Genomic DNA, 22,766 nt, shown 5'->3' on the forward strand with positions numbered 1-22,766 from the left:
TTGATTGAGAAAATGCTCTTTGCTGAGAATCTATTTGTTTCCTTTTGACCATTTTTATTGAAAACAATCACAGTAAGGTACTTACAATAATTGTTACCCAGTAATGATTTGATATTGAGATATGCATAGATAATAATGGAGAGTAGCAGCAGCGTAGAAGGGGGGGGGGGGGGGGGGGGACAATGCAAATAGTCTGGGTAGCCATTTTGATTAGATGTTCAGGAGTCTTATGGCTTGGGGGTGGAAGCTGTTTAGAAGCCTCTTGGACCGAGACTTGGCGCTCCGATACCACTTGCCGTGAGGTAGCAGAGAGAACAGTTTATGACAAGGGTGGCTGGAGTCTTTGACAATTTCTCGGGCTTTCCTCTGACACAAGCCTAGAATATAGGTCCTGGATGGCAGGAAGCTTGGTGATGTAGTGGGCCGTACCGACTACTCTCTATAGCACCTTATGGTCAGATGCCGAGCAGTTACCATACCAGGCGATGATTCAACTGGTCAGGATGCTCTCGATGGTGCAGCTGTAGACATTTTTGAGGATCTGGGTACCCATGCCAAAACCTTTCAGTCTCCTGAGGGGGAATACGTTTTGTTGTGTCCTCTTCACGACTGTTTTGGTGTATTTGGACCATTAAGTTTGTTGGTGATGTGGACACCAAGGAACTTGAAACTCTCGACCCGCTCCACTACAGCTCCATCAATGTTTTTTTTTACTTAAAAATGTAATTGAACCTTTATTTAACTAGGCAAGTCAGTTAACAACAAATTCTTATTTACAATGACGGCCTAGGAACAGTGGCTTAACTGCCTTGTTCAGGAGCAGAATTACAGTTTTTTAGGAGCAGAACGACAGTTTTTCAGGAGCAGAACGACAGTTACTGGCCCAACGCTCCAGGGGTTCTGTTTGGCCCGCCGTTTCATGTAGTCCACAATCAGCTCCTTTGCCTTGCTCACATTGAGGGAGAGGTTGTTGTCCTGGCACCACACTGCCAGGTCACTGACCTCTTCCCTATAGACCGTCTCATCATTGTCGGTGATCAGGCATTCCACTGTTGTGTCGTCAGCAAACTTAATGATGGTGTTGGAGTAGTGTTTGGTCACAGGAAGTACAGGAGTGGACTAAGCACACATCCCTTAGGGGCCCCAGTGTTGAGGATCAGCATAGCAGACGTGATGTTGCCTACACTTACCACCTGGGGGCGGCCCGTCAGGAAGTCCAGGATACATTGCAGAGTGAGGTGTTTAGTCCCAGGGTCCTTGACTTTGTGATGAGCTTTGTGGGCACTATGGTGTTGAATGCTGAACTGTAGTCAATGAACAGCATTCTCACATAGGTGTTCCATTTGTCCAGGTGGGAAAGGGCAGTGTGGAGTGCCATTTCCCAGCTTCATGTGGTAGTCACCTGGAATTCATTTCAATTAACAGGTGAGCCTTGTTAAAAGTTCCTTTGTGGAATTTATTTCCTTGTTAATGTGTTTGAACCAATCAGTTGTGTTGTGACAAGGTAGGGGTGGTATACAGAAGATAGCCCTATTTGGTTAAAGACCAAGTCCATATTATGGCAAGAACGAGAGTGATGGAGTGCTGCATCAGATGACCTGGCCTCAACAATCACCCGACCTCCACCCAATTGAGATGGTTTGGGATAAGTTGGATCACAGAGTTAATAAGGAAAAGCAGCCAACAAGTGCTCAGCATATGTGGGAACTCCTTCAAGACTTCTTAAAGAAAAGGCATCCAGGTGAAGCTGGTGATAGAATGCCAAGAGTGTGCAAAGGTGTCATCAAGGCAAAGGGTTGCTACTTTGAAGAATCTAAAATATTTATTGCTGGCCAGCAGATATCAATAATGTGCATTGTGAACAGACAATGAAGCTCCGAGTAATTAACCGTTTTCGGCACAATTTGGTGAAAGCTCCGAAGCCTACAGAAAGATGTGTTTTCCAATCACTACAGATTGCAATAACATATGATGTGTTAGCTGATATGTAAAATACCTATCCAGGCATTTTAAGATTTGCCACGTATCAGCGACGCCTGGGCAGAGGAACGCGGCCAACAAGATGGTGCCGACAAGATGGTGCCGACAGAGATGGTCGCCTCGCTTCGAGTATTTAGGAAACTATGCAGTATTTTGTTTTTTTATGTATTATTTCTTACCCCAGGAAATCTTAAGTCTTATTACATACAGCCGGGAAGAACTATTGGCTATAAGAGCGACACCAACTTACCAACATTACGACCAGGAATACGACTTTCCCGAAGCAGATTCTCTGTTTGGACCACCACCCAGAACAATGGATCTGATCCCAAAAGCTGACACTAGACAACGGCTCCACAGAAGGGGCGGCCTCCTGGTCAGGCTACATAAACATGCACATCGCCCACCGCTCCCAAGTATACTACTCACCAATGTCCAGTGTCTTGACAACAAGGTAGCCGAAATTCGAGCAAGGGTTGCCTTCCAGAGAGAGATCAGAGATTGTAACATTCTCTGTTTCACGGAAACATGGCTCTCTCGGGATATGTTGTCGGAATCGATTCAGCCACCAGGCCTCTCCATGCATCGCACCGACAAAGATAAACACCTCTCTGAGAAGAGGAAGGGCGGGGGTGTATGCTTCATGATTAACGACTCATGGTGTAACCATAACAACATACAGGAACTCAAGTCCTTCTGCTCACTCAACCTAGAATTCCTCACAATCAAATGCCGGGCATATTACCTTCCAAGAGAATTCCCATCAGTTATCTTCACAGCTGTGTACATTCCCCCTCAAGCAGACACCAAGATGGCTCTAAAGGAACTTCACTGGACTCTATGTAAACTGGAAACCATATATCCTGAGGCTGCATTTATTGTAGCAGGGGATTTTAACAAAGCAAATTTGAGAACAAGGCTACCTAAATTCTATCAGCATATTGATTGCACTATGCGCAGGTGTAATACACTTGACCACTGCTACTCTAACTTCTGCGATGCATACAAAGCCCTTCCTTCAGCAAATCCGATCACAATGCCATCTTGCTCCTACCGTCTTATAGGCAGAAACTCAAACAGGATATACCGGTGACTAGAACCATTCAACGCTGGTCTGACCAATCAAAATCCACGCTTCAAGAACTGCGGCGTCCCTCTTCTTCTCCGTGGCCGACGTGAGTAAAACATTTAAACGTGTTAACCCTCGCAGGGCTGCTGGCCCAGACGGAATACCTAGCCGCATCCTCAGAGCATGCGCAGACCAGCTGGCTGGTGTGTTTACAGACATATTCAATCAGTCCCTATCCCAGTCTGCTGTCCCCACATGCTTCAAGATGGCCTCCATTGTTCCTGTACCCTGGAAGGCAAAGATAACTGAACTAAATGCCTACCTCCCCATAGCACTCACTTCTGTCATCCTGAAGTGCTTTAAGAGACTAGTCAATGATCAAATCATCTCGACCTTCCGGCCACCCTAGACCCACTTCAGTTTGCATACTGCCCAAACAGGTCCACAGATGATGCAATCGCCATCACACTGCACACTGCCGTATCCCATCTGGACAAGAGGAATACCTATGTAAGAATGCTGTTCATTGACTACAGGTAAGCATTCACCACCATAGTACCCTCCAAGTTCATCGTCAAGCTGGAGGCCATGGGCCTCAATCCCGCCCTTTGCAATTGAGTCCTGGACTTTTCTGACGGGCCACACCCAGGTGAGGAACGTAAGAAACAACATCTCTACCTCGCTGACCCTGAACACTGGTGCCCCACACGGGTGTGTGTACAGCCCCCTCCTGTACTCTCTGTTCACCCACGACTGCGTGGCCATGCACACATCCAACTCAACCATCAAGTTAGCAGATGACACAACAGTAGTGGGCTTGATTACCAACAACGACGAGACAGCCTACAGGGAGGAGGTGAGGGCACTTGGAGTGTAGTGTCAGGAAAACAACTTCTCACTCAAATTCAACAAAAAAAAGAGATGATCGTGGACTTCAGGAAATAGCAGAAGGGGCACCCCCCCACCTACATCGAAGTGACAACAGTGGAGAAAGTGGAACGTTTTAAGTTCCTCGGCGAACACATCATGGACAAACTGAAATGGTCCACCCACACAGACAGCGTGGTGAAGAAGGCGCAGCAGCGCCTCTTCAACCTCAGGAGGCTTAAGAAATTCGGCTTGTCACCAAAAACACTCACATACTTTTACAAATGCACAATTGAGAGCATCCTGTGGGGCTGTATCACCGCCTGGTACGACAGCTGCCCCGCCCATAGTCGGAAGGCTCTCCAGAGGGTAGTGAGGTCTGCACAACGCATCACCTGATGCAAACTACCTGCCCTCCAGGACACATACACCACCCGATGTCACAGGAAGGCCAAAAAGATCATCAAAGACAACAACCACCCGAGCCACTGCCTGTTCACCCCGCTATCATCCAGAAGGCGAGGTCAGTACAGGTGCATCAAAGCGGGGACCGAGAGACTGAAAAACAGCTTCTATCTCAAGGCTAACAGACAGTTAAACAGCCATCACTAACATTGAGTGGCTGCTGCCAACATACTGACTCAACTCCAGCCACTTTAATAATAAAACAATTTATGTAATCAACTTATCACTTGCCACTTTATATATAATGTTCACATACCCTACATTACTCATCTCATATGTAGATACTGTGCACTCTACCATCTACTGCATCTTGCCATCTTGATGTAATTAAATCAAATCAAATGTATTTATATAGCCCTTCTTACATCAGCTGATATCTCAAAGTGCTGTACAGAAACCCAGCCTAAAACCCCAAGCAGCAAGCAATGCAGGTGTAGAAGCACAGTGGCTCGAAAAAACTCCCTAGAAAGGCCAAAACCTGGGAAGAAACCTAGAGAGGAACCAGGCTATGAGGGGTGGCCAGTCCTCTTCTGGCTGTGCCGGGTGGAGATTATAACAGGACATGGCCAAGATGTTCAAATGTTCATAAATGACCAGCATGGTCAAATAATAATAATCACAGTAGTTGTCGAGTGTGCAGCAAATCAGCACTTCACGAGTAAATGTCAGTTGGCTTTCATAGCCAATCATTGAGAGTATCTCTACCACTCCTGCTGTCTCTAGAGAGTTGAAAACAGCAGGTCTGGGACAGGTAGCACGTCCGGTGAACAGGTCAGGGTTCCATAGCCGCAGGCATAACAGTTGAAACTGGAGCAGCAGCACGGCCAGGTGGACTGGGGACAGCAAGGAGTCATCATGCCAGGTAGTCCTGAGGCATGGTCCTAGGGCTCAGGTCCTCCAAGAGAGAGAAAGAAAGATAAAATTAGAGAGAGCATACTTAAATTCACACAGGACACCGGATAAGACAGGAGAAGTACTACAGATATAACAAACTGACCCTAGCCCCCCGACACACTAACTACTGCAGCATAAACACTGGAGGCTGAGACAGGAGGTGTCAGGAGACACTGTGGCCCCATCCGATGATACCCCCGGACAGGGCCAAACAGGAAGGATATAACCCCACCCACTTTGCCAAAGCACAGCCCCCACACCACTAGAGGGATATCTTCACACACCAACTTACCATCCTGAGACAAGGCCGAGTATAGCCCACAAAGATCTCCGTCGCGGCACAACCCAAGGGGGGCGCCAACCCAGACAGGAGAAGATCACGTCAGTGACTCAACCCACTCGAGTGACGCACCCCTCCCAGGGACGGCATGAAAGAGCACCAGTAAGCCAGTGACTCAGCCCCTGTAATAGGGTTAGAGGCAGAGAATCCCAGTGGAGAGAGGGGAACCGGCCAGGCAGAGACAGCAAGGGCGGTTCGTTGCTCCAGAGCCTTTCAGTTCACCTTCACACTCCTGTGCCAGACTACACTCAATCATATGACCCACTGAAAAGATGAGTCTTCAGTAAAGACTGAGACCGAGTCTGCGTCTCTCACATGGGTAGGCAGACCATTCCATAAAAATGGAGCTCTATAGGAGAAAGCCCTGCCTCCAGCTGTTTGCTTAGAAATTCTAGGGACAATTAGGAGGCCTGCGTCTTGTGACCGTAGCGTACGTGTAGGTATGTACGGCAGGACCAAATCGGAAAGATAGGTAGGAGCAAGCCCATGTAATGCTTTGTAGGTTAGGAGTAAAACCTTGAAATCAGACCTTGCCTTAACAGGAAGCCAGTGTAGGGAGACTAGCACTGGAGTAATATGATCAAAATTTGGGGTTCTAGTCAGGATTTTAGCAGCCGTATTTAGCATTAACTGAAGTATATTTAGTGCTTTATCCGGGTAACCGGAAAGTTAAACATTGCAGTAGTCTAACCTAGAAGTAACAAAAGCATGGATACATTTTTCTGCATCATTTTTGGACAGAAAGTTTATGACTTTTGCAATGTTACGTAGATGGAAAAAAGCTGTCCTTGAAACAGTCTTGATATGTTCGTCAAAAGAGAGATCAGGGTCCAAAGTAACGCCGAGGTCCTTCACAGTTTTATTTGAGACGACTTTACAACCATCAAGATTAATTGTCAGATTCAACAGAAGATCTCTTTGTTTCTTGGGACCTAGAACAAGCATCTCTGTTTTGTCCGGGTTTAAAAGTAGAACGTTTGCAGCCATCCACTTCCTTATGTCTGAAACAAAGGCTTCTAGCGAGGGCAATTTTGGGGCTTCACCATGTTTCATTGAAATGTACAGCTGTGTGTCATCCGCATAGCAGTGAAAGTTAACATTATGTTTTCGAATGACATCCCTAAGAGGTAAAATATATAGTGAAAACAATAGTGGTCCCAAAACAGAACCTTACCTTACTTAAATGTATCACGAGCCACTTTAAACAATGACACTTTATATAATGTTCTCATACCCTACATTACTCATCTCATATGTATATACTGTACGCTATACCATCTACTGCATCTTGCCATCTTGATGTAAATGTATCACTAGCCACTTTAAAACAATGCCACTTCATATAATGTTTTCATACCCTACATTACTCATCTCATATGTATATACTGTACTCTATACCATCTACTGCATCTTGCCATCTTGATGTAATGTATCACTAGCCACTTTAAACAATGCCACTTAATAATGTTTACATATCTTACATTACTCATATCATATTTATGTACTGTATTTTATACCATCTGTTGCACCTTGCCTATGGTGCTTGGCCATCGTTCATCCTTATATTTATATGTACATATTCTCATTCACCCCTTTGAGATTTGTGTGTATTAGTTGTAGTTGTCGGGGAACTGTTAGATTACTTGTTAGATATTACTGCACTGTCGGAACCAGAAGCACAAGCATTTCGCTACACTCGCATTAACATCTGCTAACCATTTGTATGTGACAAATAAAATGTGATTTGATTTGAACATGCGTGCCAATTAAAGATCTTGACTAATCAGATGCAAGGCCCAATTAGGGCGTAATCCAGCCCAGGTGTGCAGCCTGGTTGGTTGTTAAAAGCTACCTCAGTTTCATCTATTGTAGCATAGCAGAGGCACGCTGTCCTCTAACCTACAGAGTCAAATTAGTTGTTGGCATGGGACTCATGATGGCAAACACGCTCAGGTTATTGTTCAAGCAACTGGTTTGGTTTTTACTTGTGGAAAACGTCTTAGTCTCTCCTGCTTTGTCATATACTTATAGCACTGACACATGGCAACAACTTCCAAGGCGAACACCACAATTTGACTATCGGCCACACTTTAAACAGCCTCCACTCCAACAAACAGTTTCAAGGCCAGTTAGAGTAGAAACTGTCGCTGTGACGTGCCATTCAGACTACATGGAGATAGTCGTGAAGGCTGATCTGTTTAAACTCGGTAATCTAATCGACGTGGATGACCTGCGACTTGGAGTTGAACAGTACCAAGACCAAGACAACTGTAGGGCTACAGCGTCAGCAGCCGGTGATGAGTACAGAATATTTGCACCACTTTCAGACTGTGGAACCAAGTACCTGGTAATATATTTATATATTTGTATTCAGTAGTTGACTTCTTGAAACAACCTTCTCTTAAATGCTGCTTTGTGACTCCACAGATGAACGAAGACTCATTGATCTACACAAACCTCCTCAGATATACGCCCAGAACCACACCAGATGCCGTTATTCGAATGGCTGGTGCTGTAATCCCAATTGAGTGTCATTATGAAAGGTGAGTTTAGGCTATACTGTTGTATGACGATCATAGGAATCCTGCGTTGACCTATTGGTGTATTTACCGGTCTGTACTTTCTGTTTCAGGAAGTACAGTTTGGACAGCTCTCCTCTCCAGCCGACCTGGATCCCTTTCACCGCCACAGTGCCTGCTGAAGACACCCTGCAGTTCTCATTGAAGCTTATGACAAGTGGGTATATTAATCCTGGGCTGCATTTTGCAGGGTACAATTTTGTTGAACATTCAGATAGTCAATCACAAGGATACAATGGCGCTCTCCCAGAAGCTAGGTAAAACCCGTGAATTGAATGTTCAGATATAAATCATTGAGAGTATCTCTACCGCTCCTGCTGTCTCGAGTTGAAAACAGCCGGTCTGGGACAGGTAGCACGTCCAGTGAACAGGTCAGGGATCCATAGCCGCAGGCAGATATAAATGTACTATGTAGCACAAATGCCCCTCTGACATGCAAAATACGGAATCACATCAGACAACTGTTATTGGGGTTTACTTCTATCTGCAACGTTATACAGTTTGCCTACTAAAACATGGCGCTGTTAACAAACCCCTTTTATCCATTATTTGATGCTCACTAGTTGAGTGACTATTGACAATGTTCTGGCCGGGGTAGTTTTTATAGCGACTCGCGTTCGTAACTTTAAAATGCATCACTTGCAGTACAGTTTTTCATAACAGCGATACATTTTCAAAAAAGATCAATTACTACACGTTTTATAGGGTTCCCACACGGGTGTAGTTCCATGTGACAGTGCTTGTTAACATACAGAAGAGAGAGGCGTACTTGTGCTAATTAGTTATCTGTCTTCAAATACCTGTGTATAAACGGAAGATTGACCCCACAAACGTGGTGTCGCTGAAATACTGTCGGCTACAACTAAATGGGGTAGAGTAAGTGTTGCGCTTGTGAAGTGATATGAAAGAGGGCTTTGTTTCTTGAACTACACTGCAATAGATGTTTTAGCTGCCAGGGCCAATTCGCATCTAAACAGATGGTCCTTGGGCTATAAGGAGTATTGTTAGGCTCCATTAGTTCATTATTGGATATCCTGTCTTTACTACCATTTCCTTTCCAGGTGACTGGCTCTATGAGCGGGTTTCTGGAGTCTACTTCCTGGGTGATCCCATCAACATTGAGGCGTCTGTCAGGGTTGCTCACCACACCAGGCTCAGGGTCTTTGTTAGCAGCTGCGTGGCCACACTGGACCCTGATAGCAACTCTGTCCCCAGATATGTCTTCATTAAGAGTGATGGGTAAGCAGGGGAGGAAATGGCTTAGAAGACTATTCTCCGGCTGGCCCGTAGAGAACAATAGAATATGCCGTTTGAGGGCTTCCACCATTTTTAAAGTAGTCAACTGGTGCTTGGTGGCGTCTTTGAGACTTAATTGGTTACTAAGGACAATGCCCCAATATGTATTTTAATATTATCTCCCTCCAGGTGCTTGACGGATTCCCAGCTGCCTGGTTCCCGCTCTGGTTTCATGCGTAGAACCCAGGACAACAAGCTCGGGTTCCACATTGATGCCTTTAGGTTCTACCAGGAGGACAGGGCAGAGGTGAGGGTGGTATTTTTTTTAAAAAGAACAGATGTTGTAGAGGCTATGGGTACTGTAGTTAAATGGTTCTACAGTAACATTTACAGACATTATGTAGGCTGTGATTCTGCATCTTTGTTTTGCTTATCCTGTTTTTTACAGCTGTACATCACCTGCCACCTTATGGCAGTCCCTGTCATGAACCATGCAGAGCCTAGCAACAAGGCATGCTCCTTCATTGATGGCAGGTGGGATAAGTCACATTTCCTTAGCTACTGTTACTGGGCTGTGACCTATTCACTGGAATAACCATATATTTTTTAAAGTGGTGTGTTCTTGGTCCATGAGTAGATCTTTCATACATTTCAGATGGAGGTCTGCTGATGAGAATGATTTGCTATGTGGGCGTTGTACAAGCCTGAGTAGACAGAAGGGGGTTGATCAAGCTCCAGCACAACGTCCCCTCAGTCCAAGACTAGGTGGTAGCCAACTTGAACCTCATGTCGACCACAACAAAGCCCCAGCCTCTGGTGACAATTGGAGTATTGGGATGAAAGCCAAGAAAGGTGTATTTGACATCTTAATCCCTCTATTCCATCACCAACTTCTCAAAACACATTGCAGGGGCGGGACTTTCTCCAATATGGTTGAGATGGAAATTGAGGGAAGACTAATTGAGTGTTTTGACTGCAAATGTGTGTGCCTGCATGCGTTTAATTAATGTGTTGTCCTTTTAGTATGGGACCAGGATACTACTTTGGGCCCCATGATGGTCCTCCCAAGTAAACAGAAGAGTACACCTGTATCTCCACGGATGAGTGGAGGTATCGATAAACCTGGCTTCCCTGCCTCAACAGGGGACAGGAAGCCCGTATCACCTGGCAGTCGTGTGAGTGGCATGGACTACAAGAGAGGTAATCTTAATCCTTATGTAGTGCACTACCTTTGATCAGGTTGTCTTGATAACCCAACCCTAGGCAACAGCAGTGACTCGGGTCTGGTTTCAATGACTGACTCGTTTGGCAACTTCACCCAACAAGGCAGACATAGCAGAACGTCATGATTTGAAACCACATTTTGTAGGGAATACCTTTGCAGTGGTTTTAGTGTAGGTAGTTGAGGAAAACTAGCCAATGGCATGATGTGCTCATTAAAAATAACTGATCATCTTGCTAGCTATTTTGTATGTATTCAAGCGGATAAGGTAGTGACATTGGCATAGAGCAACTAAGTCTGCCTAACTCGCATTCTAGTACGTACAGAAGTGTAAAGCCAGTTTATATAATGTGTGGGAGGCAACCAGGATGTCTAGACTATAGCCCAGACCATGATGTACTGGTCAAAAGTAGTGCACTCTATAGGTCATCGGGTGCCACTTCGGACACCTGTCTTTTCCTATCCCTATAGGCTAGCAATTCTGCCAATACTGGCTGTGTTAATCTGTTACATTTAATTCCAGGACCTTATTTCGCCCAATCCCAAAATGCGGCTAGTCCCTTGGGTCCGAGGGTCGGACCCAACAACAAGCACGGTCTCGTTAGCTCTGCAACATATGATGGCTTCATCAGGCGGAAAGAACTAATCGCCCAAAGAGGTAATGACAGTACGTTACTGTTTTGCATGTATGATAATGGCATGTAGGCTCTGTGCTAAATAGTCTGTTCTCAGAGCTGGAGGCCACCCCAGACCCTGAGTTGATTCCTACACCTGAGCCCATTGGAGACCTTGAGGTTACCACAGAGAAAGAGGGTCTGACTGAGAATCAGTATGAGATTGGAACCTACTGAAAGGGTATGTATAGGATGATGGTACTGCTATTTTAGAGGGAAAAAACAGGAACATGGCAATTGCCAGAATCACTTTTAAATATCTGCCTCTGACTTCAGAGCTTTTGATGTGGTTTCATAAAGAAGGGATATGTTCCCAGTCCACTTCACATTTCTAGAATTGGAAGGCGCTGTTGTCGTGGTGGCCCCTAATATCCTTGCTCCAAGCAGCAGCACACCAACTCACCGAGGTTGATGCCGGTCCTGATGTCCCAGCACACAAGGAGGATGACCCTACAACAAAGTGACATAAGCACCACATCTGCTCCTGGCGAACTCAACCAGTGATGGGACTACCACAACACAGACGATATCTCAAGAGATGCCTGTTAATCTCTTTGAAAAATAAATGATTTAATTCTACTTAGACTGACTTTGTCTTAACCATTATGCACTACATGCTAGAGTAATCTGAAATATTGGCTTTGTTAAAGTGAGTGCCTGTTGCTGCCAACTGACATTTCCTAGCTTAGTCTTTGGTCTGTATTGGTGTTTGCGTAGCCAGACATCACATCATGGATTAATGTGACTTTCCCAAGGTTCCTGATTGCAAGCCCAATAGCTTACATGCTCAATGTGAACTCTGGCTATAAAGGGTCTGAGGAATGGGTGGACTGCACAGGAGGTTAGTGACCCTTAATTGGGGAGACTGGGCTTGTGGTAACTGCAGTGGAATGGTATCAAACCCATGGTTTCCAAGTTTTTTTTGGGAGACTTCCATTATTATCCAGAAGGATCATTTAGTGCTAAAATTTAAGTGTGAGTTCCGTGTGGTGTACGCCTAGCCTCAGTCAATGGGAATGCTTTGGTCAAGTTCCTCCGACTACATTGCAGATGCATGCCAGATCTTAAAATGCCTGGTTATGTATTTATCAAGTCGGCTAACCACATACAGCCATCTGATGCACTGTTGATGACGTGGCACACAACCACTGGATGCAACGCCTTAATATCTAGTTGGGCAGGTGCTACGGTCAGAAATGCACACGGGATTGCCACAGCACCTGTTCTGACTTCAAGCCAGAGATGAGAAATTCAGGTGCCAATTTATATGGCTGCATGTAGACCGACAGCACAATTCTGATCATTCTCCAGTAATTGGTCTCGAACAATCAAATTATTTTTTCAGATCGGATTGGTTAAGAGGCCAATGAGTGAAATGATAAGAATTGGGCAGCCTGTCTAAACGCAGCCAATGGCCTTAGGGTTCTAGGCCCATATTCCCAAAGCATCTCGGAGTATAGAACGGCTTATCTGTCACGATCGTGTGGCGGATTAACGGACCAAAATGCAGCAGTTGGAAAATATGCCATCTTCTTTTATTAACACCACGAAGATGAACACGACACAAAAACACTTTAACAAAACAACAAAATAACAAAACAACCGTGAAGCTACAAACGTTGTGCACAAACATACAGGCTACTAACGTTCTTACATAGACAATTACCCACAACCAATGAGAGCCTATGGCTACCCTAAATAAGGCTCCCAATCAGAGACAACCGAAATCAGCTGTCTCTAATTGGGAACTCATTCAGGTAACCATAGACTCTCCTAGATAACTAACCAACATAGACAACACTAGACATATACACTCAACACAAAACCATCTACTACACCCCATAACCCCTTTACCAAATAAACACCCAAAACCAACAAAACATAAACATTACCCATGTCACACCCTGACCTAACTAAAATAATAAAGAAAACAAAGAATAATAAGGCCAGGGCGTGACATAACCCCCCCCTTGAGGCGCGAACTCCGAGCGCACCATACACAGTCTAGGGGAGGGTCTGGGTGGGCTCCCCTCCACGGTGGCGGCTCCGGCTCTGGTCGTAGTCCCCACGTCACCACAGTACCTAACCACCTCCTAGGCCTCCTCCAAACGACCCCCCTCCACATTAACCCCATTGCATTAAGGGGGAGTTCCGGACTAAGGGACAGCTCCGGACTAAGGACCAGTACCAGGGTAAGGGGCAGTACCAGGGTCAGGGGCAGTACCAGGATAAGGGGCAGTACCAGGGTAAGGGGCAGCACCAGGGTAAGGGGCAGCACCAGGGTAAGGGGCAGCACCAGGGTAAGGGGCAGCTCCAGGGTAAGGGGCAGCTCCGGACTGAGGAATGGCAGCTCCGGACTGAGGGACTGCAGCTCCGGACTGAGGGACTGCAGCTCCGGACTGAGGGACGGCCCATGGCTGGCTGACAGATCTGGCTGCTCATGGCTGGCTAACGGATCTGGCTGCTCATGGCTGGCTAACTGATCTGGCTGCTCATGGCTGGCTGACGGATCTGGCTGCTCATGGCTGGCTGACGGATCTGGCTGCTCATGGCTGGCTGACGGATCTGGCTGCTCATGGCTAGCTGACGGATCTGGCTGCTCATGGCTAGCTGACGGATCTGGCTGCTCATGGCTAGCTGACGGATCTGGCTGCTCATGGCTAGCTGACGGATCTGGCTGCTCATGGCTAGCTGACGGATCTGGCTGCTCATGGCTGGCTGACGGATCTGGCTGTTCATGGCTGGCTGACGGATCTGGCTGCTCATGGCTGGCTGACGGATCTGGCTGCTCATGGCTAGCTGACGGATCTGGCTGCTCATGGCTAGCTGACGGATCTGGCTGCTCATGGCTGGCTGACTGATCTGGCTGCTCCTGTCTGGTTGGCGGCTCTGGCAGATCCTGTCTGGTTGGCGGCTCTGGCAGATCCTGTCTGGTTGGCGGCTCTGGCAGATCCTGTCTGACGGACGGCTCTAGCGGCTCCTGTCTGGCTGGCGGCTCTAGCGGCTCCTGTCTGGCGGACGGCTCAGTGGGCTCATGGCAGACGGGCGGCTTTGCAGGCTCATGGCAGACGGGCGGCTTTGCAGGCTCATTGCAGACGGATGGCTCAGATGGCGCTGGGGAGACGGATGGCTCAGATGGCGCTGGGGAGACGGATGGCTCAGATGGCGCTGGGGAGACGAGCAGTTCAGTCAACGCTGTGCAGACGGCAGACTCCTGCCGGCTGAGGCGCACTGTAGGCCTGGTGCGTGGTGCCGGGACTGGTGGCGCCGGGCTGGAGACACGCATCTCAGGGCTAGTGCGGGGAGCAGCAACAGGACGCACAAGACTCTGGGGACACACAGGAGGCTTGGTGCGTGGTTTAGACACTGGTGGTAAAGGGCTGGAGACACGCACCATATAGCTAGTGCGTGGAGGAGGCACTGGTGGTACTGGATTAGGGCGGGGAGGTGGCGCCGGAAATACCGGACCGTGCAGGCGTACTGGCTCCCTTGAACGCCGAGCCTGCCCAACCTTACCTGGTTCTATGCTCCCCGTCGCCTGACCAGTGCGGGGAGGTGGAATAACCCGCACCGGTCTATGTAGGCGAACCGGGGACACCATGCGTAAGGCTGGTGCCATGTACGCCGGCCCGAGGAGACGCACTGGTGACCAGATGCGTTGGGCCGGCTTCATGACATATGGCTCAACGCTCAGTCTAGCCCGGCCGATACGTGGAGCTGCAATGTACCGAACCGGGTTATGCACGCGTACAGGAGACACCGTGCGCTCTACTGCGTAACACGGTGTCTGCCCGTACTCTCGCTCTCCACGGTAAGTACAGGGAGTAGGCGCAGGTTTCCTACCTGACTTCGCCACACTCCCTTTAAGGCCCCCCCCAAGAAATTTTTGGGTTGTACTCACGGGCTTCCAGCCTTGTCTCCGTGCTGCCTCCTCATATCGCCTCCTCTCGGCTTTCGCTGCCTCCAGCTCTTCACGAGGGAGGCGATATTCTCCAGGTTGATCCCACGGCCCCTTACCATCCAGTATCTCCTCCCATGTCCAGAAATCCTTTGTGGGTAGGTCCTGTTGCCGCCTTCCATGCCGCTTGGTCCTATGGTGGGTAATTCTGTCTATGTAAGAACGCTTGTAGCCTGTATGTTTGTGCACAACGTTTGTAGCTTCACGGTCGTTTTTGTTGTTTTGTTAAAGTGTTTTGTGTCGTGTTCATCTTCGTGGTGTTAAATAAAAGAAGATGGCTTATTTTCCAACTGCTGCATTTTGGTCTGTCAATCCGCCACACGATCGTGACATTATCAATGGATCGGTTTTTCCTATTAGATCAGTGCACTTGAGCCTTGTTCACACTGCAAGGCCTAGTGCTCACATCTGTCAAAAAAAATGTATTTCACCTTTAACCAGGTAGGCTGGTTGAGAACAAATCCTCATTTACAACTGCGACCTGGCCAAGATAAAGCAAAACAGTGCGACACAAACAGGGTTACACATGGACTAATCAAACAGTCAACACAAAGTCTATATGCAGTGTGCAAGTGAGGTAAGTCAATAAATAGGCCATAGTGGCAAAATAACAATTTAGCGATGAATGTGCAAATAGAGATACTGGGGGGCAAAGGAGCAAAAAATATAACAGTATTGGGATGAGGTATTTACAGATGAGCTATGTACAGTGAACTGTGAGCTGCTCTGACAGCTGGTGCTTAAAGTTAGTGAGTGAGATGAGTCTCCAGCTTCAGTGATTTTTGCAATTCGTTCCAGTCATTGGCATCAGAGAACTGTAAGGAAAGGTGACCAAAGGAGGAATTGGCTTTGGGGGTAACCAGTGAAATATACCTGCTGGAGCGCGTGCTACGGGTGGGTACTGCTGTGTTTTGGAATGCTGACTCTCCAAGCTAAGGTGACAACAAAGCCTACTATGGATGTTCCCAGTTACTTTGAATGTTCAAAATCATAGTGTTAGAACATTTAAAGCCTCAAAGGACAATGAAACTGTTTTCAATACGAGTCCTTTCTGGCTCGCCACAACAGTCAACTAGCTAGGTAGCTCTCTAGCACATTCACTAATTTGTTAGCAATAAATGTTCTTGTCAAACTGTCAACCGACTAACTAGCAAGCAACAAGATTTGTAAAATAGCAGTCTAAAAACCACGAGGGCAAATAGATCAAATTTGACCGTTAGACACAAGTCGCATTACCGGGAATCAAATGTGTATCTGATTTCAAACCACCTTGGAAGGTCAGGGCCAGCTCCAGACATAGGAGGTTGCTTAATGCCCCCGACCCAAAGAGGTTTATACATATATACAGTACCAGTCAAAAGTTTGGACACACCTACTCATTCAAGGTTTTTACTTAATTTTTAATGATTTTCTACATTGTAGAATAATAGTGAAGACATCAAAACTATGAAATAACACATGGAATCATGTAGTAACCTAAAAGGTGTTAAACAAATCCAAATATAGTTAATATTTGTGATTCTTCAAAGTAGCCACCTTTTGCCTTGATGACAGCGTTGCACACTCTTGGCATTCTCTCACTTAACTTCATGAGGTGGTCACCTGGAATGCATTTCAATTAACAGGTGTGCATTTTTTACCTTTATTTAACTAGGAAAGTCAGTTAAGAACAAATTATTATTTTCAATGATGGCCTAGGAACAGTGGGTTAACTGCCTTGTTCTGGGGCAGAACGACAGATTTTTACCTTGTCAGCTCGGGGACAAGTACAACGCTCTAACCACTAGGCTACCTGCCGCCTTGTTAAAACTTTGTTTGTGGAATTTATTTCCTTCTTAATGCGTTTGAGCCAATCAGTTGTGTTGTGACAAAGTAGGGGTGGTATACAGAAGATAGCCCAATTTGGTGAAAGACCAAGTCCATATTATGGCAAGAACAGCTCAAATAAGCAAAGAGAAAGGACAGTCCATCATTACTTTAAGACATGAAGGTCAGTCAATCTGGAAAATTTCAAGAACTTTGAACATTTCTTCAAGTGCAGTCGCAAAAACCATAAAGCGCTATGATGAAACGAGCTCTCATGAGGACCGCCACAGGAAAGGAAGATCCAGAGTTACCTTTGCTGCAGAGGATAAGTTTAGTAGACTTACCAGCCTTAGAAATTGCAGCTCAAATAAATGCTTCACAGAGTTCAAGTAACAGACACATCTCAACATCAACTGGTCAGAGGAGACTGCGTAAATCAGGCCTTCATGGTAGAATTGCTGCAAAGAAACCACTACAAAAGGACACCAATTAGAAGAAGAGACTTGCTTGGGCCAAGAAACACGAGCAATGGTCCAAATTTGAGATTTTTGGTTCCAACCATCGCGTTGTTGTCAGACACAGAGTAGATGAACGGAAAATCTCCACATGTGTGGTTCCCACTGTGAAGCATGGAGGATCATCAAATCCAATTTATTTATATAGCCCTTCTTACATCAGCTGATATATCAAAGTGCTGTACAGAAACCCAGCCTAAAACCCCAAACAGCAAGCAATGCAGGTGTAGAAGCACGGTGGCTAGGAAAAACTCCCCAGAAAGGCTAAAACCTAGGAAGAAACCTAGAGAGGAACCAGGCTATGAGGGGTGGCCAGTCCTCTTCTGGCTGTCCCGGGTGGAGATTATAACAGATTATGGCCAAGATGTTCAAATGTTCATAAATGACCAGCATGGTCAAATAATAATAATCACAGTAGTTGTCGAGGGTGCAACAAGTCAGCACCTCAGGAGTAAATGTCAGTTGGCTTTTCATAGCCAATCATTGAGAGTATCTCTACCACTCCTGCTGTTTCTAGAGAGTTGAAAACAGCAGGTCTGGGACAGGTAGCACGTCCGGTGAACAGGTCAGGGTTCCATAGCCGCAGGCAGAACAGTTGAAACTGGAGCAGCAGCACGGCCAGATGGACTGGGGATAGCATGGAGTCATCATGCCGAGTAGTCCGGAGGCATGGTCCTAGGGCTCAGGTCCTCCGAGAGAAAGAAAGAGAGAAATAGAGAGAGCATACTTAAATTCACACAGGACACCGGATAAGACAGGAGAAATACCCCCGGACACATAAATTACTGCAGCATAAATACTGGAGGCTGAGACAGGAGGGGTCAGGAGACACTGTGGCCCCATCCGATGATACCCCCGGACAGGGCCAAACAGGCAGGATATAACCCCACCCACTTTGCTAAAGCACAGCCACCACACCACTAGAGGGATATCTTCAACCACCAACTTACCATCCTGAGACAAGGCCGAGTAAAGCCCACAAAGATCCCCGCCACGGCACAACCCAAGGGGGGGTGCCAACCCAGACAGGAAGACCACGTCAGTGACTCAACCCACTCAAGTGACGCACCCCTCCTAGGGACGGCATGGAAGAGCACCAGTAAGCCAGTGACTCAGCCCCTGTAATAGGGTTAGAGGCAGAGAATCCCAGTGGAGAGAGGGGAACCGGCCAGGTAGAGACAGCAAGGGCGGTTCGTTGCTCCAGAGCCTTTCCGTTCACCTTCACACTCCTGGGCCAGAGTACACTCAATCATATGACCCACTGAAGAGATGAGTCTTCAGTAAAGACTTAAAGGTTGAGACCGAGTCTGCGTCTCTCACATGGGTAGGCAGACCATTCCATTAAAATGGAGCTCTGCAGGAGAAAGCCCTGCCTCCAGCTGTTTGTTTAGAAATTCTAGGGACAATTAGGAGGCCTGCGTCTTGTGACCGTAGCGTATGTGTAGGTATGTACGGCAGGACCAAATCGGAAAGATAGGTAGGAGCAAGCCCATGCTATGTAGGTTAGCAGTAAAACCTTGAAATCAGCCCTTGTCTTAACAGGAAGCCAGTGTAGGGAGGCTAGCACTGGAGTAATATGATCAAATGTTTTGGTTCTAGTCAGGATTCTAGCAGCCGTATTTTTGCAATGTTACGTAGATGGAAAAAAGCTGTCCTTTCTTGATATGTTCGTCAAAAGAGAGATCAGGGTCCAGAGTAACGCCGTAATAGCCTTGGCTTCATGCATGTTAACATTAGGAGCCTCCTCCCTAAGTTTGTTTTGTTCACTGCTTTAGCACACTCTACCAACCCGGATGTTTTAGCCGTGTCTGAATCCTGGCTTAGAAAGACCACCAAAAATTCTGACATTTTTATCCCCAATTACAATATTTTCAGACAAGATAGAACGGCCAAAGGGGGCGGTGTTGCAATCTACTGCAAAGACTGCCTGCAGAGTTCTGTTATACTATCCAGGTCTGTTCCCAAACAATTTGAACTTCTACTTTTAAAAATCCACCTCTCTAAAAACAAGTCTCTCACCGTTGCCGCCTGCTATAGACCACCCTCTGCCCCCAGCTGTGCTCTGGACACTATATGTGAACTGATTGCCCCCCATCTATCTTCAGAGCTCGTGCTGCTAGGCGACCTAAATTTGAACATGCTCAACACCCCAGCCACCCTACAATCTAAGCGTGATGCCCTCAATCTCACACAAATTATTAATGAATCTACCAGGTACCACCCCAATTCCGTAAACACGGGTACCCTCATAGATATCATCCTAACAAACTTGCCCTCCAAATACACCTCTGCTGTTTTTAACCAAGATCTCAGCGATCACTGCCTCATTGCCTGCATCCGTAATGGGTCAGCGGTCAAACGACCTCCACTCATCACTGTCAAACGCTCCCTGAAACACTTCAGCGAGCAGGCCTTCCTAATTGACCTGGCCGGGGTATCCTGGAAGGATATTGATCTCATCCCGTCAGTAGAGGATGCCTGGTCATTTTTTTTAAAATGCCTTCCTCACCATCTTGAATAAGCATGCCCCATTCAAGAAATTTAGAACCAGGAACAGATATAGCCCTTGGTTCTCTCCTGACCTGACTGCCCTTAACCAACAGAAAAACATCCTATGGCGTTCTGCATTAGCATCGAACAGCCCCCGTGATATGCAACTTTTCAGGGAAGCCAGAAACCAATATACACAGGCAGTTAGAACAGCCAAGGCTAGCTTTTTCAAGCAGAAATTTGCTTCCTGCAACACAAATTCAAAAAAGTTCTGGGACACCGTAAAGTCCATGGAGAATAAGAACACCTCCTCCCAGCTTCCAACCGCCCTGAAGATAGGAAACACTGTCACCACCGACAAATCCACTATAATTGAGAATTTCAATAAGCATTTTTCTACGGCTGGCCATGCTTTCCACCTGGCTACCCCTACCCCGGACAACAGCACTGCCCTCCCCTCTGCTACTCGCCCAAGCCTTCCCCATTTCTCTTTCTCCCAAATACAGTCAGCTGATGTTCTTAATGAGCTGCAAAATCTGGACCCTTACAAATCAGCCGGGCTAGATAATCTGGACCCTTTCTTTCTAAAACTATCTGCTTAAATTGTTGCCACCCCTATTACTAGCCTCTTCAACCTCTCTTTCGTGTCGTCTGAGATCCTCAAAGATTGGAAAGCAGCTGCGGTTATCCCCCTCTTCAAAGGGGGGACACCCTTGACCCTAACTGCTACAGACCTATATCTATCCTACCCTGCCTTTCTAAGGTCTTCGAAAGCCAAGTCAACAAACAGATTACCGACCATTTCGAATCACACCACACCTTCTCCGCTATGCAATCTGGTTTCAGAGCTGGTCATGGGTGCACCTCAGCCACGCTCAAGGTCATAAACGATATCGTAACCGCCATCGATAGGAAACAATACTGTGCAGCCGTATTCATTGACCTGGCCAAGGCTTTTGACTCTGTCAATCACCACATCCTCATTGGCAGACTCGACAGCCTTGGTTTCTCTAATGATTGCCTCGCCTGGTTCACCAACTACTTCTCTGATAGAGTTCAGTGTGTCAAATCGGAGGGTCTGTTGTCCGGGCCTCTGGCAGTCTCTATGGGGGTGCCACAGGGTTCAATTCTTGGACCGACTCTCTTCTCTGTTTACATCAATGATGTCGCTCTTGCTGCTGGTGATTCTCTGATCCACCTCTACGCAGACGACACTATTCTGTATACTTCTGGCCCTTCTTTTGACACTGTGTTAACAACCCTCCAGGCGAGCTTCAATGCCATACAACTCTCCTTCCGTGGCCTCCAACTGCTCTTAAATACAAGTAAAACCAAATGCATGCTCTTCAACCGATCGCTGCCTGCTCCTGCCCGCCTGTCCAACATCACTACTTGGGACGGCTCTGACTTAGAATATGTGGACAACTACAAATACCTAGGTGTCTGGTTAGACTGTAAACTCTCCTTCCAGACCCACATCAAACATCTCCAATCCAAAGTCAAATCTAGAATTGGCTTCCTATTCCGCAACAAAGCATCCTTTACTCATGCTGCCAAACATACCCTTGTAAAACTGACCATCCTACCAATCCTCGACTTCGGTGATGTCATTTACAAAATAGCCTCCAAAACCCTACTCAATAAATTGGATGCAGTCTATCACAGTGCCATCCGTTTTGTCACCAAAGCCCCATATACTACCCACCACTGCGACCTGTACACTCTCGTTGGCTGGCCCTCGCTTCATACTCGTCGCCAAACCCACTGGTTCCAGGTCATCTACAAGACCCTGCTAGGTAAAGTCCCCCCTTATCTCAGCTCGCTGGTCACCATAGCAGCACCTACCCGTAGCACGCGCTCCAGCAGGTATATCTCTCTAGTCACCCCCAAAACCAATTCTTCCTTTGGACGCCTCTCCTTCCAGTTCTCTGCTGCCAATGACTGGAACGAACTACAAAAATCTCTGAAACTGGAAACACCTATCTCCCTCACTAGCTTTAAGCACCAGCTGTCAGAGCAGCTCATAGATTACTGCACCTGTACATAACCCATCTACAATTTAGCCCAAACAACTACCTCTTTACCTACTGTATTTATTTATTAATTTATTTTGCTCCTTTGCACCTCATGATTTCTGTCTCTACTTTGCACTTTCTTCCAATGCAAACCAACCATTCCAGTGTTTTTTTTTGTTTTTATTTTACTTGCTGTGTTGTACTCACTTCGCCTCCATGGCCTTTTTATATTTTTATTTATTTATACATATATCTGTTTGCCTTCACCTCCCTTATCTCACCTCACTTGCTCACATTGTATATAGACTTATTTTTTTTATTTTTTTCACTGTATTATTGACTATATGTTTGTTTTTACTCCATGTGTAACTATGTGTTGTTGTATGTGTCGAACTGCTTTGCTTTATCTTGGCCAGGTCGCAATTGTAAATGAGAACGTGTTCTCAATTTGCCTACCTGGTTAAATAAAGGTTAAATAAATAAATAAATAAATAAAGAGGTCCTTCACAGTTTTATTTGAGACGACTTTACAACCATCAAGATTAATTGTCAGATTCAACAGATTCTTGGGACCTAGAACAAGCATCTCTGTTTTGTCCGGGTTTAAAAGTAGAACGTTTGCAGCCATCCACTTCCTTATGTCTGAAACACAGGCT

The 22,766-nt window shown here is 46.5% G+C and overlaps 1 protein-coding gene across 2 annotated transcripts; it reads left to right on the top strand.

The window, feature by feature from the left end:
* The first annotated feature begins 7,503 nt into the window (after positions 1–7,503).
* On the top strand, positions 7,504–11,905 carry LOC129830547 (zona pellucida sperm-binding protein 3-like). 2 transcript variants are annotated; one of them, XM_055893116.1, is made up of 11 exons: positions 7,504–7,962; positions 8,043–8,158; positions 8,248–8,351; positions 9,256–9,433; positions 9,620–9,737; positions 9,879–9,964; positions 10,086–10,282; positions 10,454–10,630; positions 11,176–11,310; positions 11,385–11,507; positions 11,644–11,905. In XM_055893116.1, exons 1-10 carry the CDS (start codon positions 7,540–7,542, stop codon positions 11,501–11,503), a joined length of 1,653 nt encoding a protein of 550 aa, XP_055749091.1. In that variant the 5' UTR covers positions 7,504–7,539; the 3' UTR covers positions 11,504–11,507; positions 11,644–11,905. The 2 variants fall into 2 exon arrangements, with proteins under 2 accessions (XP_055749091.1, XP_055749092.1); XM_055893117.1 differs by having other exon boundaries at positions 11,714–11,905.
* Positions 11,906–22,766: the final 10,861 nt, after the last annotated feature.

The sequence above is a fragment of the Salvelinus fontinalis genome, chromosome 32 (genome assembly GCF_029448725.1).
Source record: "Salvelinus fontinalis isolate EN_2023a chromosome 32, ASM2944872v1, whole genome shotgun sequence".
NCBI lineage: Eukaryota > Metazoa > Chordata > Actinopteri > Salmoniformes > Salmonidae > Salvelinus > Salvelinus fontinalis.

What these genes read in the sequence shown, in the direction of transcription:
- LOC129830547 (XM_055893116.1), top strand. Translation starts at nt 7,540, where the DNA reads ATGGGACTCATGATGGCAAACACGCTCAGGTTATTGTTCAAGCAACTG. An exon ending in CTCATTGAAGCTTATGACAA is followed by an intron (nt 8,352 to 9,255) that starts GTGGGTATATTA and finishes TTTCCTTTCCAG; the next exon opens with GTGACTGGCTCTATGAGCGG. An exon ending in ACCAGGAGGACAGGGCAGAG is followed by an intron (nt 9,738 to 9,878) that starts GTGAGGGTGGTA and finishes TGTTTTTTACAG; the next exon opens with CTGTACATCACCTGCCACCT.